At 44.2% G+C, this 14199-nt stretch overlaps 1 protein-coding gene across 1 annotated transcript in view; it reads left to right on the top strand.

Annotated features, from left to right (window-relative positions):
- The first annotated feature begins 8925 nt into the window (after positions 1–8925).
- Positions 8926–14199, top strand: part of LOC144721050 (protein PALS2-like) — an 85407-nt gene continuing 80133 nt past the window's right edge. Inside the window, exon 1 of the mRNA XM_078598360.1 lies at positions 8926–9042. Within this exon, the coding sequence (XP_078454486.1) occupies positions 8926–9042 (117 nt within the window). The remainder of the gene's footprint in view (positions 9043–14199) is intronic.

The raw sequence follows: 14199 nt of genomic DNA, 5'->3' as shown, positions 1-14199 counted from the left end.
TCGTCTCGTGTAGACTCTTCTCGTGTAGACCCTATGCCTCTGGCTACACACACATCACTCGTCTCGTGTAGACTCGCCTCGTGTAGACCCTACGCCTCTGGCTACACCCATATCACTCGTCTCGTGTAGACTCTAGGCCCCGGCTACACACTCGGCATGCTGACACTGCATGCTCACACTACCCCCGCCTCTGGGTTACACAGAGTCCCGGTCCTCGCAGGACAGCGGGACTAGGTACCGCAGGGCCCTGGCTCTTCTTCCCGTCTTCAGTCTTCGCTGGTTACACTCTCCCCGTGCGCCTGTGTGCATCCCCTTATATAGTCGTTCCTCCCGGGAGACGGAGCGGATGCGGACCTCGATGCGAGCATCGCTTGTTAGTGAACCAATCACAACGCGTTATCTGTACGATCCTTTTTCCCCAACGCGTGTTTCCACTCACCAACCAATCACGCCGCGCTGCCACTCGATCACTCCCACACCAGCACGTCACCGGCACCCAGCCAATCAGCACCACACAACCCACGATCCCGCGCTGACCCCTGATCCCTCACCGTCAGCGCGCGTCACCACCCACACATCCAATCACAACGCGCTGGCACCTGATCGCTACCCCAGCGCGTATCACCACTACATTTGTATGGGGTAATGCCTACTATGCAGTGCACGTTTATAGAGCACTAGCTTTCCTACCCGGCTTCGCCCGGGACTTGGATTCACCACACCCGGCCGCCTTTGTCTCCCCAGTGGCAATGTTCACACACCACAGCAGTTACTGGTTTGAGGCTGCGTCGACCTAGGGGAGGCCCAGGACCGGTTCAAATAATCGTCACTGGTGGTGGCCGTGAGCGAGAATCGAACTCGGGTCGCCCGGTTCGTAGCGCAGCGCGCTCACCGCGACACGACAATGCGTTACGCTTCCACATGCGCGGGTCACGTGACAGATTTGACGTCACAGCTCACTTGCCGTGCAAAAAATATATGCATTATTGAGCCCCTCCCCCTCCCCCCAAAAAAGTGTATTTTTATAATTTTAGCATGGTGTACAGTCTGGAAAGTACCCACACGGCAAATTTGCAGTTTGTTGCATGTCGGGAAGTACGCTAAACATTTTGAACAGACAAACATATTCACAACTTTGCCTTTTATATTTATGGAGATAAGGTTCTGCAGTAAATAGCTTTAGGGTTTGTGTAAATAGCTTGTTTAGATGTTTTAACATCCACAGTAAAACTTTCCCAACCATCACGTGCAGATCACATTAGCCTGAGACTATAAAGAGAACGCATTTGATTATGTGCAGCCGGATGGACGCGGTTAAGATGTGTTGGCACATGGGATTTCTCAACACTGAGCAACGGCGATGGTTTGGATGTCTGTTTGCTGTACAGTGGAGAGACACTTAGTACACATCATGAAATCCTTGCAGGCTCACGCAGTGGTGCAACAGGAATCCTCTGCAGTGAAATTGCACGCGAACATTCGTGCTCATTTAGGGCACCCCGGCCAAGTATTCACAGAGCCACATCCACCCACACACGGTGTACGGTGCTTTTTCTGCAATATTTTGCTGTCTTTTCTTGGATTTTCTGTTTGCACATAGTCACTTTAAGATGTTTTCTTGTTCATGTTTTTGTTTTTTTGTTTGTTGCGGTTGCACCCGATTCAAGAGCCGAATGGCTCACAGGGCTATACCTAATAAATTAAACTTGAAACACACACACACTTCTTTAGAGCTGCTGTTTGTGTTTAGTTTGTTGTCCTTCCCATGCCACCCCCAATGAGCACGGGTGGCTACGTACGGTGCAAAAGAAGCTCAACATGCATACATACAAGATAATAAGCCCTGATTGTACTAGCGCTGGAATCCCTGCATGCATTGCGGTGTTCTCGGTGTTACAGGATTAGCAAGGATACATCGCTTGAAAACAGCACTTTCAGTTTATGGATATACTCTACATGTATATAGTATATGTATTCTTCTTGGTTCTTTCGGTAAAGTCACGTAGAAGGGAAGTAATAAAATAATAATAATAAAACATAATAAAATAATTCTCACGACGTTTCGGCCACAACGCAAGCAGCCGTCCTCAGGTGAAACAGGTCTGTCGAGGCGACAGCGTCTGAATGAAACAGCACACGTGCTTGGAGCATATATATACGCTGGGTTGGAAGGGTGGGGGGGAAAGGGCGTCTTGACAAAACAATTTGCATATCAAGAGGAATTTAGCATATTTATGGGAAATGCAGGTATGTGATTAGTACTACTTATGTCCGTGCATTATGCAGGATTAGCAGCATTCCCTTCTACGTGACTTTACCGAAAGAACCAAGAAGATGAATCCCTGCAGTCACGAAAGCTTCAAATAGAAGTATATTTATTGTTTTACCAGATGAGAGTCAAGTGAGCGAAACATCTCTTTTGGGGGGGAAATGCACACAAATTATATTTACACATTTTTGTGTTCATGATTTGTATTTAGTTTTATTACTTCATTGAAATTCTGCTTTCAGTGCGTAACGGCACAAGACGCTAGACGCATTTGAAACTCCCGCAGCCAATTTGACAAGTTTGGTTTCCCTACGCCTTCATCACCACACGTGCTATTAAAATGCACCACACCGTGTGCAAAGGTACATTTAACTCTGCGGACAACATAACACTTACATGTTCATCTAAATTTGCTTGTGGTGACAAAAAAACACAATATCCTTATCATACATGATTAATATATATCGATATCTCTCTTATCTTGCGTGTGTAAACCAGAGGTGTGGACTCGAGTCATGTGACTTGGACTCGAGTCAGACTCGAGTCATGAATTTGATGACTTGCGACTCGACTTGGACTTGCATAACAATGACTTTGTCCCACCTCTGGTGTAAACACAGGATGTTGCCACCGTCTAATGGCTGGCATACTGGACTTGCAATCCAGAGGTTGCCGGTTTGATCTCCCTGCAGATCAGTTGAAGCAGGCCGACGGAGTTTATTTATTTATTTATTGGCCAAAACATTCCTTTATTTTTTAGCGGCTTGTTAGCAATAGCCCCCATTCTAGATTCTACCTGCAATTGCAGGGTGTATTTTTACACCACCGCCATTATTGGCAGTGATGACATCGTGAATAAATGAACAATCACGTGGTCGCATTTATATATAGATGCCTATAAACAAACGCATCATTTTGTAATTGCATGTAGGCAATCTCTACCCAATGTTGGGGATGCTGCCATGTTGTGATGGTGAACGCACTGGACTTGCAATCCCGATTTTCGCCGGTTAGAATGATGGGGCAAGTTTCTTAAATGCCTCCTTCCCCACCCCCTTGCCTCTGTCCACCCAGCAGTGGGTACAACACAGGTAGTGGATTGGCAGGTCACGTGTGGTGGGGTAGAGTGTGGGTTCTCACACCTCAGCGAGAAAGAGTCAGTCATTATCGAGAGGGGCTTTCTAGAACTCCCTTTTGCTGAGGCCCTTCTACTCGCAACACAGTGCAAGCAGTACTAACAGTACATTGCAGGGCTGCACCTTTAGCCAGGCGGTGGTGGCAATGCATGCGCCCGTACCCTAATGTTCCCGCATATACCCCGCAAAAATAGCGTTTTGTGTAAAACAAATTTCAGATAGCCCGCACCGCCATATACCCCGCATGCATTCATATATTTAACGTCGTTACCGCAGCTTAGTTCCATCATATTAATACGAAGTTTACATTTGTAATACATTCCACTATCAATTGTTAACATTAAAATCACAACGTGCACAAAGAAAACAAACTAAGCGGAAACGAGTGAACTTAAAACAGTAAATACGTAACAAAAGTAAATATCCAATAAATAAGTAACACATAACTGGTAGATAAGTAAGTAGTTTTAGCGCTGGTAGATTGTGCACTGCGCAGACAATAGCGGCACTATGGTGACGCCGTTGCCCCCCCCCCAGCTGCCCCACCCCCCAACCCCCCACCTCTCCCTCCCCCCACCTCTCTCTCCCCCCCAGCTCTCCCGTCGCCTGTAAACAGTGCGCGCACTTCAAACATTCTCGTTTAATTGTACAAACAATTAATTTAAAACGTGATAACATGTGCAATTTTAGTGTGAGTGGTTGATTCAGCAGTGCTTTAGTCAAGGGTAAGTGTTGCATAGTTGATAGTCCTACCATGAAAAAATGCAACACGTGTCAAATATTTGTGGGATAGCCCGCACCTCCATATACCCCGCAGGGTCTTGTTTTGTTTGTAAAAAAAGTGGTCTACCCCGCGGGTTATATGCGGGAAAATACGGTAATCCAGCACCGTGGAGGCAGCGAGAGTTGATCCTCGCTACAGAGAGCACGTCCACCAAGGAGATGGAGCGATGAAGTCAGCTCGCGTGCAGGTGTTTTGTGGATTGTTACATTGCAAGACCGTGGCAAGTGATGGTGGCTTAGGGAGGCCTTCATCTAGCAGTGGATTGACTGAGGCTGATAAGGGGCCGTCCATAAATGACGTCACACACCTAGGGGGGGGGGTCAGACATTTGTGACGATGTGTGACGAGGAGGGGGGGGTGGTTGAGAAATTTGACGTCACATCAAAATGCGCAGCTTTAAATACATATAGACAACACGTTCTACTTAATTACATAGACTTTTAAATAAATGTTTGCTCCTACAACATCAGAGTGCACTACAATGACAATAGTTTAAAGCGATGTGAAGCATCTTCTTGGTTCTTTTGGTAAAGTAACGTACCGAAAGAACCAAGAAGATGAATCCCTGCAGTCACGAAAGCTTTAAAGCGATTTGAAGCATGTTTTATTTGGGGGGGGGCAGAGCTTTGTGACGTCATTTCAGGGAGGTCTGACTTTTTGTGACGCCGTGTGACAAGGGGGGGGGGGATAAAAAATCGTCCAAAATCGCGTGACGTCATTTATGGACGGTCCCTAATGATGGTGATACATTTCCAACGTTGTTACTGTTGTACAGTGCCTATTCTACTCTTCGATACCAAAAACGTTTCCAGGTCTTTGTATTTGTGCTGAAAATCCAGGTGAATACTTTTCGATTTGCCACGTTCTCGTTTCAAATCCCCCGCGTGTTCAGCAAGCGGAGCATGACCGTGTGCTTTAACACAAGCGTGAGATGCAACACGGAAAGGTTCAGCTCCATGCCCTTTGCAATAAGTAGCCATAGGATGCAGAGACTGTGTTTAAGCAGCCATAAACAACAAACAGCTTGAGACGGGTTAGGCCCCGGCACTGTGCTTCCCACAGGGATGTGTGCATCTTCAAGATGCCGCAGCTGAGCGGATTGTAAAAGCTTTGGCAGTTGTTGTTCGCAGGTTATGAAAAAAAATGAAGGCTTAGAAATTACACATGTTGTTGAGAAATGATATTACCATCGTTGTGTTTACATAATACTGGAAGGTAGGTGAAATAAAATAAAATGAAATCCTCATGAAAATATTTAATCAGGCGTGTCAATTATCCCTTTTTGATTTGTATTATATATTTTTTCCATTCACCGTAATCACTAGATTCAGCAGTGCTTGAAAAAAAATGTACCCCCACTTAAACGTGTGAGTGCACGTACGTAATTTGCTATGACAAATGGATCTGAAAAACGGACACCGCTGGGCCGGAACATAGCACGAAGCGTGCGCACTGCAGAAGCTGTGAGATGCATTCTTGAGATTACACCGAGAGAGGAGAGGCAGGGGAACAGCGTGAAGTTGAGAAAATACGCAGGTTAAACACACACAATATTGACTGTTAAGAAAAGTAAAAATTGGTATTTGGCAGAGCGCACGTTGCTAGCAGGTAACGACCTCCCGTGTGTGAGAATGATTCCAGAGTGGCGGCCAAAGGAGGGAATTCGCCCAATAGGACGTTCACCCAGGAGATGGAGCAATGAGATCGGCCGGTGTACAACTGCCGGGTTGGATTGTTGCATCTGGAGCCACGAGGCATGGGGAGGCTTTCATCCAGCCGTGGCTTGCTCGTGGCTGACATGATGCATGCTGTGGATGTGCGCTGTGGATGTGCGCTGTGGATGTGCGCTGTGGATGTGCGCTGTGGATGTGCGCTGTGGATGTGCGCTGTGGATGCTATCTCCCCGTCTCAACCCGAGATCACCCAGGGGGTCTGGCGTGGTGTGTTAACATCGGCGCCAGAGTAATGAAGGGTAGCCGGCCGTGGTCCTGACCACACGAACTCCCCCGCGTGCCGTGCTGGCTTTAATGGGTGCTCAACAATCGCACTTGCTCCTCACGTATACAAGACGAAGCAAGGGATTTGTTTTGTGTGTGTGTGATTAAGACGATCTGTGTCCATGGTCTCAAGAGAGAAAATTGGTGTATGGTATGTGTAAGTCTGTATTCTCTGTTCTGGATTTGAAGCTTTCGTGACTGCAAGAATTCATACTCTTAGGTTTTTTCGGTAAAGTCACGTAGGTAAAAAATACAATTAAAAGTTAATAAAAGTAATCATGGAAATAAAATAATAAATCACGACGTTTCGGAGGCAACACAAGTCTCCGTCATCAGGTGGGACCGTCACAGCTTCATGCAGTAATTTTAGCTGTGACGGTCCCATCTATATTCTCTGCATTATAGGATGCACTCCCCCCCCCCCCCCCCCATTGTTTTGAAGTACAAGTTGGGGGTGCGTCTTATAATCTGGTCGGCGTGTGAGTGAGTGGTGTCTCAGTGGTTCGTGCGCTGCGCTACGAACGCGCTCACGGCCACCGCACCAGGTACTCATTTGAGGCTGAGTCGACCTAGGGGAGGCCCAGCACCAGTACAGATAATTTGGGCCTCCCCTAGGTCGACTCAGCCTCAAATGAGTACCTGGTGCGGTGTGTGTAAACATCGCCACTAGGGGGGACAAATGCGGCCGGGCGTGGTGCTGGCCACCCACCCCCTCGTGTGCTGTGCCGGCCTTCACGGGTGCTGCTACTCGCTAACAGCACTTGGCCCCAACAGTCCGCTAAGGATGTCCGGGGGTACCAAGAAGATGAAAGCCTAAACAACTTTGACAGGTTGGATGTGAGAAAGATGGGGATGGCAGAGGAGGGGGTGGATGGGGGAGAGGGAGAGGCGTGTGTGGAGGTTGTGTGCGTGTGGGATGAGAAGAGAGGAGTAAGATTCCCAACGAGAGAACATACATGAAAAGACAACCTTTGACAAGGCCGTGAAATCTAACCCTATCTTCTTTAGCGCACACCCTCAGCTGCCATCATTGCGATTGGTCATTCTCAAGCAATGAAAGTGTAGGTTGATTTGCTTGCATTAATTTATTTCCCGAAGAGAAATATATTTCAATATTACCCAAAGTAACGTGAATTTGTGTGAAATAAGTTGGGGGCTTTGGTAATATGTATATATATTTTTTATTTTGAGCTAATTTTGCGATAGATTGGTTAAACATTTGTTGAGAAATTCAGTTGTTTACTGCGTTATTTGAACAAGTATTTGAGTGTCAGTATATTTCATGTTGTGGTATTTGTTTTTGATGTTGTGTTCTATTTTTTGCATTTTGCCTATGTAATACCCATGATGGTCTATTTTTAAATACATAAATTTTGTATAATATATCATGCATCATTATTACTAACTAATTGACATTTTATATATATAAAAACACATAATTGGGTGGCTGCTACAAAATCATTATCTTATTAAGCATCTGTAAAGTTTACTTTTACGGAACTAATTATTTTTAATAAGTGTCATGCATGCTTGATTAATGGAACAAAACAACAATACTTGAAAATAAATCCAATAATCTATTTAGACCAAATCAATGAGCTGCCAAGCTTTACCCTATTATTGAACCGGAAAAAAAACGTATACATGTACAATATAAATAGTTGATTTTACAGTAACAGATCTATGTTGAGACTAACAAAACAAATGCAGGACATGAGAGTGAAGCCAAGTAAAGAAATAGAATTACCTTCAAAATCCCTTTTAATATTAATTGCAAATCTGAATTGCTTTTGGTTGTTTGCTGGAGCAATCGATTTCAGTTCACTGTCAATTTAATTATGTTTTGCAACGAACTTTTCCGACTTATATAACCCCAAAAAACGGAATACACGCGCTCCTGGCCTTGACTCAGCCCAGCAGTTTGAAGATCTTGTTTCCCCAGCTCGCACGCTGACTTGTATGGATCTCATCCCGTCACAGTAGGCAGTGTGAGGACGTTATCACGTAAACCCACACAGATATACCTGTCCCATATTTGTGAACACAAATGCTCCACGGAGACTGGTTGCCGAAGGGGAGTATTGAGCGCCATTGCCTTAGGCAAAATGCCCCTTAAACTTTCTACGACGATTGCAAAAAGCTCTCATTCTAAATTGTGCCTGCGACTGCAGGTTTTTTTTTTTAATCAGTGCCATTAATGGTAGTAATGGTAGAGTGCTTAAGTCAACAATCACATGAATGCATGAATAGATATTGATGCATACATAAATGCATTCGTTCGTGATGGCATTTATACTGTCTATACTAAACTCCTGCGATGCTGCGATGGTTGTAACGGCTAACACATTGGATTTTGCAATGCAGAGGTCGCCGGTTTGATCTCCCAGCGTGATAGTTACAATAGGGGAAGTTTATTAAATTCCACTTCGGTCATCCTCAGCTTCTGGCTAGCCGATGCGCTTCTGTGGCCGTCTGGAACGCTCTTCCTTCCGATATTAGGAAACCACTTGAGCTGTCCACTTTGAAATCTAGATTGAAAAGTATTTCTTTAGAACCGCTTTTCATGTTTAGTTCACTGTCCTTCCCCCGCATCTTCGATTAGCATGGTTGGCTACGTACGGTGCGAAACAAGTTCAACATGCGTACATACAAAAGGTGTGAAGACCAAACGTAATCTGATAATATTGTTAATAATTATTGTGCCATTTACTGTTCTCACCCTTGGCCTCGCTCACAGCCATGGAGCAGGTACTGGAGAGCCTCCCCGAGCTACCCGTGTGCACAGGAGCCAAGGACACAGACCTCATCTTCCTGCGAGGACTCATGGCGAGCCCCATTGTTCAGTCCCTCGCCAAGGTGAGCAGCGCTTGCTCGCGACGAACACACACGTACGCACAAGCACACACCAACACACACGCACACACGCAACCAAACGGACACAAACACACACACACGAGCACACAAACACACACCAACACACACGCACACACGCAACCACACGGACACAAACACACACACATGAGCACACAAACACACACGCACAAACACACACAAACACACGCAACCACACGGATACAAACACACACACACATATGAGCACACAAACACACACGCACAAACACACACGTACACACGCAACCACACGGACACAAACACACACGTACACACATGAGCACACACAAACACACACACGAGCACACACAAACACACACGCTCGCCAGCCGCGTCAAACACTCTCATTTGCTGTTGACATCGGTGATGTTAGTTGTGGCTTTTACACGTGAGGTACGAATTTGTAAAGCCGAGTCAAGAATAAAACAAACAGAACCGTCTGAATTTCGGCACACGGCTCGGAGTTATACGCACGGTGAGTTCTGCTATGGCATTCATCGACAAATTAGCAATAGAGTTTATCACAGCAGGGACAGAGTTGCATTGGAACAGTTATAAAGCTCATCGTCTTGGTTTTTTCGGTAAAGTCACGTAGAAGGGAAATAATAAAATAATAAAAATAAAACATAATAAAATACAATTCTCACGACGTTTCGGCCACAACGCAAGCAGCGTGTCTTCCCGACAGACCTGTTCTTCACCTGAGGACGGCTACTTGCGTTGTGGCCGAAACGTCGTGAGAATTATTTAATAATGTTTTATTTTTATTATTTTATTATTTTCCTTCTACGTGACTTTACCGAAAGAACCAAGAAGATGAATCCCTGCAGTCACGAAAGCTTTAAATCGAACGTTATAAAGCTGTTCTCTTATGGATTTGGGTGGGGGGGTGGGGCTAAACCCCAAGGTCTTGGACTGCAGCCACTAACCCCACCCCCGCCCCTCGTGTTAATCTGGCCCGACGAACAGCGATCCTCAATGCCATTGCTTCTTTCCCTCTGGCCTGCCTTACACTTGCCAGCCAGAGTATGCCATGCAAAGGTGCGCGCTGCCCAATAGGACCGGGACACTAATGAGCTGAGAGCAAGCTTTGAAACGACGATCTCAGGAGCGAGGCAGCTACACAGTCTGGCTAAGTCTAAGCAGTCTATGTGCACGTCTTACTCGGTGAATCCCGTTACAGATGAGTGTAATGTTGCCTGCAGCTCCATTGGAACATCCTTTACCAGTAGCAAAATATGATCATTGTTTTTTTTACCCTTTTATCTGGCAACAAAACTGACACTTTTTTTTTACAAGGAGTCATGTTTGCATTGACCACAATACCTGCGGTCGGAATGCAAACAAAAAACACAACTCTGATAATGTATGCACTGTCCTTGAAATTGATTGGTCTACACCCGAGACAGCTTTCCTTAGAGCCTCGTCTCACATGGTGTTGGACCAGATGACGCCAAAAGGCGCACTGTTGAGGGCAGTGGGTGATGGTGTTACCAGAGAGGGACCCTTACCCAGCAGTTGATTGAGTCATGGACCACAATGCATGAGGGCAAATACATTGAGACACTCGCTCACAGTTTAAAACGTCGGCTTTCACGACCAATATCATCCACAATAGAGTTTTTTGGGTTAGATCGCATAAATATATACATCTGGCTGTCGCCTGATGAAGCTGGTTGTAATTACTGGTGAAACGTCGTACTCAGTTTGTAAATGTTGTGGCTTGGCTCTCCAACACACCCGTGTGCTGTACTAGTGACGAATTGGCACGTTCTGTTTACGTGACAACCCTTACTAGTTGGATGTGGCGGTTTTAACGACACATTTATATATTTACGCGATCTAACTCACTCATACCCTTGTCCGCCATTCGTTTCAGTGCTGTTGAAGCACTTGAGTTAAGCATTTGTTACAGGTGTAATTATTCATAAGAAATTGCTACTTAGGCAAAGAGTGTATAATGATTGTATCATTTCATTAAAGTTGTAAGCTCGTTTAATGGAATTTTAATGTCTCGTGATACATAATGGGGAAATATTGCAATTTATTTTAGTTATTAAAACAAAGTATAATAGACAAGTTTATCAACTTCACGTCCAATATTCGTTCTGCAATATTTAAAAGTTGAGATGTGCTCTGCAAAAAATGCTTCAAGCAATTTCTGCTTGTGAAGTCATTGATATTAAAAAAAATATTACATCACCTTTCATAATTATATCTTTCTTTGAGTTGGTAATCTGTAACATGAAATAAATGTTGTAAAGACACAACCTATGTTCTACGATGTATGGCGAATTCATATAATAATATTAAACCTTCTACCAGGAACGTATAGTGCTATCTTGTCCCTACATAGATTTGAAATGAACGGTTCGTATGAGTTTACTAGAGCTCTACGAGGATTTCAAATATTGCCACTCATTGCCATATTTCTGCTTATCAGACCCTCACAGCCCATGGCCCTCGTGTCTCGCTGCCCATCGTAATATCTTAGCCTTGCATTGCTTGCTTGATCTGTTTGTTATTCTTACCTGACTCTGCAGACCTGGGAAGGGGCATTTCGCCAAATAAATTATTCATATTAATGGGAAAAGAAAAGTTGAAAATCATAGCTCTTTGCGAAGTGGAGATGTGAATTTTAAAAGGGCAAAGCTTACATCCACACACGGACAAGTGAGTGGCTTTAAATGCACAAGATGAGTTTCTTTGTTTGATCTTGTTAAAGGATTAAGTGCACACACTTATAAGGTATGTTTACATTGGATGACTGGGTTAAATGTGAAGTGAAAATGCGTAGAAAAAAACTAACGCATTGTAAATATTCAATCACATATTGGCATTGCGTTAACAAAACTAGCAGGTACGGTATGTTTAATTGCCTTAAAGAACAAACATTTAAGACATCGACAAATTGGGCTTACCAATCAGTGTATCCCAGTAGCATTTAAACAATGCACACCCCGGGTCAATTTTGATTTAAGAGAATTTCACCAACAAAGGTTGATCTGTATACTCCAGAGCATAGAATCTACTTGCAGAAACACATAGCAAATTGCTGAATAATTCAATACGCTTAATTAACATCAGTTATCAGCTACATCGATCCCTAGGAAGTCAGTGAGATAATGGGAGAAAATCCTTTGCAAAGCCTAGACTGAGTTTTATTTTTTATGAATTCAGGAACTATTTCCAATTTACAAAATATATCATACTATCTCCAAAACCCATCATCATCGACTGGCTTTGCCCTGCATTTCTAATCCTATCTCTCCTCCAATTCTCTCGCTTTCATCAACTATCTCCTCGTTTAAATTCATGTAAATCTTTGCACATTGAGAGATCATTCCCACCCCCTCCCCTCTCCTTCGATATTCGTTTGGAACAAACTGTCACCTGAACTTGTTAATATTAATTAACTTGTTGATATTACGTAAAAAAAACCCCTCTCCTTCTCCTCTCCCCTCTCCTTCACACCACTCACTTGGCTTCGATGAAGTAATTTTCTCTCACCTTCCCTCCCCGTATAAAAACACATACACCCCGCTCGCGATCCCCACCTGCTTTAAGCCCAGGTTCCCACGGTGGCTAGGATATGTTAACTACCTCACCTGGTATACAGGAGGTCGTGGGTTCGATCCCGACCCTGACGCCTGCTGTACATTTGGAGTTTGCATGTCTCTCTCTCATCATCACGGTAGCTAGGAGATGTTAACTCCCTCGCCTGGTATAGAGGGAGGTCGTGGGTTCGATCCCAACCCTGACGCCTGCTGTATATTTGGAGTTTGCGTGTCTCTTTCTCTCTCTCATCATCATGGTGGCTAGGAGATGTTAACTCCCTCGCCTGGTATACAGGAGGTCGTGAGTTCAATCCCGACCCTGACGCTTGCTGTATATTTGGAGTTTGCGTGTCTCTCTCTCCCTCTCATCATCATGGTGGCTATGAGATGTTAACTACCTCGCCTGGTATACAGGAGGTCGTGGGTTCGATCCCGACCCTGACGCCTGCTGTACATTTGGAGTTTGCTTGTTCTCTCCGTGGTGGCATGGATTTTTCTCCGAGTCCTCTTGTTGTTCCTCCACATTTGGAAACGTGCGTTGAGAGTTTTTGGCTGCTATAAATGTCCACATGATAAGCCACTTCGTTGAGCTATCCTTTGTGGCCAGGTCACTTCTGAAAAAGAGCTGTATAGCTCAGTGGGCCTTACCTGGTAAAATAAAAAAAATGTTTGTCGTCTAATTTTTAAAAAAATGTTTTTTGCATAATTTTCGGGACTGGGGTCTGAGGATTTTGTGCATACACCCCTCCCCTCGTGTCGTGGCTTGTCTTCCAGACTGGGCTCCTATTGACATGCAACACAACATATTTTAAAAATATATAATTCCAATCATCCTCCATTCTCACTGTTTGACGAGTTTTGGGTTTGTACAGCATGTGGTTTGGATAGCACACAGCAAACGGTATAACCCGAAAACACAGCATAACCTCGAAAAAAAAACCTATGTAGTGTTATTTATTTGTACTGCTTACCACCAATACTTGTATTCGATATGTACACACATTGTTGCGTGTTATTGCTACTTATTGCCAATATATTTTGATTTATACATCATATATTGACTGTGCAGCATGCTGTCGTAATGAGATTATGCTATATAAAACCATATATTAGTGTTTTATACCATTCGGGTTGTTGGCATCGTCGATTGCACATTTTATTTGGGAACTTCTTGTGCAGCTTTCTATTAAACCACTCTGCGTTGATATGCTCCTTGACATTAATTGAGGTTCTGGCATTTCCCCCAGAATGGCAAGCATCAGAGGTTGGGGAATAGTGGTTTCAGTTGACTTGGCTGATCACACATTTAAAATAAGTCTTTCTACAAGGCATGCACTCTGGGATCGAGCTACATTGCTTATAAATAATCAGGAGCTGAGTCATAAGCACGTGTTCAATTTAAAATGCACCCAGGCATCCCACACGGGCTGTTTTCTCACAACCATACTTAGGTAAATTAAATATGTACTTGGTAGACATCTGATTATTAATGTTCTGGAACAGAATATACATTTTTTAAAGCTCATATGAGAACATTTTACATTTCCACTAAGCAGAGATTTAA

Source organism: Lampetra planeri, chromosome 10 (genome assembly GCF_965212315.1).
Source record: "Lampetra planeri chromosome 10, kcLamPlan1.2.h2, whole genome shotgun sequence".
Lineage (NCBI taxonomy): Eukaryota > Metazoa > Chordata > Hyperoartia > Petromyzontiformes > Petromyzontidae > Lampetra > Lampetra planeri.
Note: the sequence above shows the minus strand (reverse complement) of the source record. Positions and strands in the feature narration are given on the sequence as shown.